Here is a 5,719-nt window from a genome sequence, read left to right as displayed (position 1 = left end):
TCCTCCCTCCTCCCTTTCCTTCAATCGCGCACTAACTGCCACTAACCTATCCAAAGCAAAGCTTGGCAAAGCAAAGCACGTTAATCTATAGGCTGTTGACTGTGTTTCTCTTTTCCAAAAATATGACATAATGGCTGTTATTACTGAGGTCTTTTGCTCTCTGTTCTTTTTTTTTTAACTTATCTACATTTTGGTTGAGAATTAATGTCATATTTTTAATTTATTTTCAGCTATTTCACAATGGATTTTGCTTCTGACGATGGCACGGATGGCACAGCAGCTGCAGAGCTTGACATCTGTGATTTAGAATTGAATGAAAATGACCTTGAAGATGAAGATATTGAAATTGAAGATTCATCCAGAAAAGGTAAATGCAGGCTGAGAGACCCAAGCAACCCTCCTGCCTGCACGCAATTCTCATGTTACTTTATGAGTTTTTGGTCCTACAACAAGCTCTGGTTTTCAGGAAGCTCCTCACTCAACATTGCAGTAAAAATTCAAAGCAAGGCAGCTGAATTTTTAGCCTATGTGAAAGATATTTGCAAAACCACAGAAATTGCCATTGGAAGAATTGTCATTGAAGTGGATAGTCTATTCAAATTGTATAATGATTTTCTGAAGGTGATGTTTGGACGTTGGGTCCACCATGACTTGTTTTGTGCATCGTGAGTAGTTTGTTTTTTTCTTTCTAAATGAGATAATTTAAGCATTTGCTGTATCTAATTTTCAGACCAAATTATTTGAACTTTCCGATGGTGATGCTGTTCAGAAAAGTGACATGGAGTCACTCTTTTCACTCTTAGATCAGCAGTCTCTTTTTGAAGGAGTTCAAACACTCTACAAAAGGGAGAAATATAAGAAAGAAAAATGGAGTGCATTAATTCCGAAGAAGGTTGTTTTGGAGTGGAAACGCATTGTTCTTCATGGCAGAGTGAGGGAGGTGCCACTTCATTTTGGTTACTACATAGACTTTCTTGCTCAGCTGGAAGCAGTTCTGCAATGTGACGATATTCTCGAGTGCTTGGACAGTCAAAAGAATGTTTCTGCATCTCACCTGAATAGCATTATTGATGGGCAGTCATATCAATCTCATGAAGTTGCCTTAAAATATCCTGGTGCTTTAGCTTTTGTCTTTTATGTGGATGATGTTAATCCTGGTGATACCCTCTCCAGTTACCAAATTAGCTTTAGGAACTACTTATGGACGCTTGCTAACATTCCCCCAGAATTGAGATCATCAATTCGTGCCATTAATATGTTTGCCATTGCAAAAACTGAAGTTGCAAAGATGTGCAACAATAAAGCTTTTCTCAGTAATTTTACATTAGCTATGAACAGATTGAGTAGTGATGAAGGAGTCACATTCATCATAAAAGGCAAACCAAGAGTTTTTCATGGGTTTTGTTTGTGCGGCGTGGGTGACTATCCTGCCAGTGGAAATATTGGTGGTTTTAAAGAATCGTCATCAAAAGCCAAACGCCCCTGCCGCCAATGTATGATTCTTCAGCCTGAACTAAGCTGGAAATATGATGAGTCAGAGGTGGTTTTACGCAATAAAGATTCGCATGAGAGGCATCTGCAAGCTTTGGAAGGTTGTGAACAAGGTAAATATAATAAAATTAGGTTGTACTATTTAGGACTGTATGAATGAACATATATACCCTTCTCTGTAAAATTTTGTTTGTTGTTGCTCTTCATTTACAGAGAAGGGAATATGTCCATCCAAAATACAAAACCTTTTATTATATCTTTTGAAATTCACCAATTGTATTCTTGGTTCCTACCTTTCTTTTTCAGTGCAGCAAGTAGATGTGGAAGAGGAGGAGGAAGATGTAGCAACTGCTGAGGAAAACCCGTCAGTTTTTTATGGAGTGAATTGCCGAAGTCCTTTGCTTGACCTAAACTACTTTGATGTTACGGTATGTTTACTTTTACTGCCAAATTGTTTGGTTGAAATATAGGAATAAATTTCAGCAGCTTTCACAATTAAGATTAACAATGTAAAATAGATCATGAAAATTTACATGTTATTTTAGAAGTTAATTGTGTAATTAATTATACTTTTCCTAATTTACAGATTTACTTATGTTTCAGGTATCACTTCCCCAAGACATTATGCATCTCTTTTTGGAAGGAATTTTATCTACTGGCTGCCGTTTGCTTCTTCACCATGCTGTTAGAGACCGTAAGCTCTCCCTTGCGGCAGTGAATTCATTTTTGATTAATCATGACTATGGAAGGTTTAAGTCTGATAAACCATCTAAAATCAAACCAGAACACTTGAATAATGGTCTAAGGCAGACCTCCTCTCAAATTCTAATGCTAAGCTTTATAGTACCCTTCATTGTAAAAGGGCACTGTGATAGAGTGAAGCTTAATAATTTTGTGCTCTTGTTAATGATTTTTGGTGTCTGTTTGTCTCGCCAAGTGACACTAGACCATGCTCTCCTTATAAGGAACATGGTAAAAGATTATTTGCCTCAGTTTAATAGTCTTTACCCTGGATCGTTTGTGTCAAAACATCACTTCCTCATTCACCTGCCCTCTCAGCTAGTCGCTTTTGGGCCGCTTCCAGAGACATGGGCTATGAGGTTTGAATCCTATCATGCCCAGCTCAGTAGGCTGCACAGCATCCTACACAATGCCAAGAACTCAATATTCTCCCTAATTACCAGAGTGTGTTCAAAACAAGCCTTGCTACTTCACTTACACAAGTCAAATTTCTTAACTGGTTCAGTTATTGAAATGAAAACACTCAAGATCAATATTCCACTGGCTGATGTGCCTTTCAAAGAATGCATATTATCTTGTGTACGAGGTATCTCTGAAGAAAGCACTGTTTCTGAACTATCCAGCTTGAAGTGGTATGGATCGAACTTAGAAAGAGAAAGTTTCATCAATATACAGGAAGATTCCTTTGCTGTTGTGACAAACATTTATGCTGTTAATAAGGAATATGTCTTAATCTATCGAAAGTTGAAGACTATGTGTTTTTCTGTTGATCTGAATGCTTTTGAAGTGGAATGCCCTAATGTGAGCTCCTTTGCTGCAATGAACATAAGCAAGAACTACAACCTCTCTCCTGAAATGCATTTTAAATTTGAGGGAAGAGAATACATTGTCATGCGTCAAAACAGCTCTCCCAAGTATCATTTGCTCCGAGCTTAAAACATTTCTTCTTACCACATTGTTATGTGTATACTTGTATTCTGCAAAGCAATCTTAACTTTACTGCTGAGCTGTTTTATTTTATGACGGTTTTTACCATACATGTATTTACTAAATATTAAGGTTTTTAAATGAAACATTTTTTATAAAGATTCAGGTGAAATGTCCAGTCCTCCAATTTGAAAGAATTCATTGTTATGCAACAAAACAGCTGTCCCAAGTACAATTTGCTTTGAGCTTTGCTTTCTTTTCTACCACATTGTGATGTATGTTAAGTTATCTACTTGTGTTCTTTAAAGGCAATCTTAACTATACTGCTGAGCTGTTATAATTTATGACTGTTTTTACTATGAAAGTATTTACTTTAAATGCTTTTATGAATGAAAAATTGTATTTTAAAGGTGACATTTTTAGTCCTCCAATTATGTTTGCCTCATTTTTATCAGATTAAAAACTTAATTTGAGTATTTTTGTGTGATGCTTAATTTAGCATCAAACCCATGGAGACTCAGACCAAATCACAGACGAACCATCACTTACCCACATGTTATAAGCTGAAGCTCAATAAATACTAAATTTAATTGCAGATTTCTTTGCCTCTCTTAAACTAGCTCTACACGTTCAGAAAACCAATTACACGATTCTAAACTCTGATTCAATTGACTTGAACTTCAATCTTAGTTTTCTTAAATTAAGCCAACTTCGCTCTCAAAATTCTTAGACATTACCATCTCTGATAGACTACATCGTGTAAACACCAGATTCTAGTACCATTTAAAAATGGCAATAGAGGTCTTTTCGTACTTAAACAATTGATAGGGGAGTAAAATGTAAAAATACAATTAAAAGAAGAAAGGATATGCACCAAAGCTACAACTTTCAGTTATTTTTATTTAGGAGAAGTATTGGACACGCAGTGACCAGTTCATAACATCATGCTTTTAGATCAGACGTCAACATCTCCAAAATATTGAACAATCTTGTCCGACGGTATCAGTGCTGAAAGGCCATCACTGCAATCCTGGAAATAATGAAGACAAGTTAGCTGTTCACATTGCAAGTAAACATGACTTAATTGTAGACTAAATCTGTTTAAAACTACAATCTTACCTCCCAACTCTACTGGCTCTCCAAACATCCAACTGACCACAGCAGCCAAGTTTGCGTGGCAATCCTTGAAGATTGGAAAGTGGAGAGGGATGTTTATGCTCCAGAATTAAGGGGCTTCCTCGTTGAAGATTCACTTGCAAACCATGAAACAAAAATAATGAAAAGACATAATATTAGCAACAATTGGTAGGAAATTTTCGAGGTTAACCAATAATAGGGTTGGAGAAACAACAAGCACAATATATAAGAAATGCAGTCGCACGTAATTCAAAGAGTACTTGTACGGAAATAAGGCACAGAGTGGGAGAAGGTTTTCATTAGCTATGAAATAGATACGAAGCAGTTAAGAGAGAGAATAGTGTCTGCAAAGCGGCGTGCAGTTGATAATCAAACGCAACTGTCGAGATTTGTACTCACAACTTCACGACGCATGGAATTTAATGTACCATTACATCGGCTTAATTTCGAAAACAGCGGCCCAAACGCACAAGAAACCCCAGGTAATTCTTTCTATAATAAAGTAGATCAGATCGATAAATAAACTTTGCACAGATACGCCATTTTGATTCTTGCGTAGTTGCGTCATCGACCGTCGGCCACCGTCGGTTGTCGGTTGGTGGATCGGCTGCTGCCTCACTTCACAAAGTCGCCCGTGTGGACGATTCTGCCAATAATCAAGTAACAACAAAAACCAAACAAGACATTCTAGCAGAAACCTTTAGGAGCTGTGTGCCCATTTGTGTCTGTGACAAGTTCTTTAAGGTGTTTTCTTTGCACAATCATGTCAATAAGCGACTCAAATCCTATTTGTGTAAAGCTACATTATTTTAAATGCCAACATGTTTTGTGGGATCGATTTACTTGGCAAGATCCCTTCTGGAGACATGTTTCTTCAAATGGACTGGGACCTCCAATAACATAGGTTAGTGCTGCAGATAGGTTAAAATGGAAGTGAAACCATGAACATTCACACTTAGTATGACATTTATCATAGTAGTTGATGTTCTTGCATTCACAGCATGACATCAAAGACACAACTTAAAAGTTGAGTTGTGGTTATAGGACATTTATTTTTAAAAAAAACATTTTCACTGATAGTGTAATACGATTCTTGCTCACTTGGGAATGGTAAGGAAATGATAGCCTATAAAAAGAGTATGTTTTCCCCAACCATCATACTGGTACAAGATAATTTGTCTTCTACTCTAAGACCGGTATTGGCTATCCAAATATTTGTAAGTTTCACGCCCCCTCGCTCTGGATTTAAAAGTTTAGCGCCTTTATCTCTCCTTTCTTCGGCATCAAACTGTTAGCGCCTTTAGCCATCCAACGGCTTTCCAATGACCTTTTAGCGCCTTTCCAAAGGCGCTAAGATTTAGCACCCCAGGAAAGGCGTGAAAATGAGGCTTTGATTTTAGCGCCCCAGGAAAGGCGTTGTACA

At 37.3% G+C, this 5,719-nt stretch overlaps 1 protein-coding gene and 1 long non-coding RNA gene across 8 annotated transcripts in view; one reads left to right on the top strand and one right to left on the bottom strand.

Moving 5' to 3' along the window:
• Positions 1 to 3,756, top strand: part of LOC127751918 (uncharacterized) — a 6,672-nt gene extending 2,916 nt beyond the window's left edge. For 5 of the 7 annotated variants that reach the window (XM_052276211.1, XM_052276209.1, XM_052276210.1 and 2 more), the window contains 5 exons: positions 231 to 367; positions 467 to 621; positions 731 to 1,604; positions 1,798 to 1,919; positions 2,095 to 3,756. In XM_052276211.1, the coding sequence (XP_052132171.1) occupies positions 241 to 367; positions 467 to 621; positions 731 to 1,604; positions 1,798 to 1,919; positions 2,095 to 3,168 (2,352 nt within the window). In that variant the 5' untranslated portion in view covers positions 231 to 240 and the 3' untranslated portion in view covers positions 3,169 to 3,756. Of the gene's footprint in view, positions 1 to 11; positions 149 to 230; positions 368 to 466; positions 622 to 730; positions 1,605 to 1,797; positions 1,920 to 2,077 lie in introns of those variants that run through there. The other 2 variants (XM_052276213.1, XM_052276215.1) reach the window with 2 other exon arrangements.
• A 283-nt stretch (positions 3,757 to 4,039) lies between these two features.
• On the bottom strand, positions 4,040 to 5,713 carry LOC127751920 (uncharacterized). The gene is made up of 2 exons (XR_008012272.1): positions 4,279 to 5,713; positions 4,040 to 4,189 (listed from the first exon to the last, which is right to left on the bottom strand). It is a non-coding gene; the product is annotated as an uncharacterized LOC127751920 (long non-coding RNA).
• Between the last annotated feature and the right edge of the window lie 6 nt (positions 5,714 to 5,719).

This window comes from Frankliniella occidentalis, unplaced genomic scaffold (assembly GCF_000697945.3).
Source record: "Frankliniella occidentalis isolate FOCC.00 unplaced genomic scaffold, Focc_3.1 Scaffold2119, whole genome shotgun sequence".
In the NCBI taxonomy this organism is placed as follows: Eukaryota; Metazoa; Arthropoda; class Insecta; order Thysanoptera; family Thripidae; genus Frankliniella; species Frankliniella occidentalis.
This window is presented reverse-complemented; position numbering and strand designations above follow the sequence as displayed.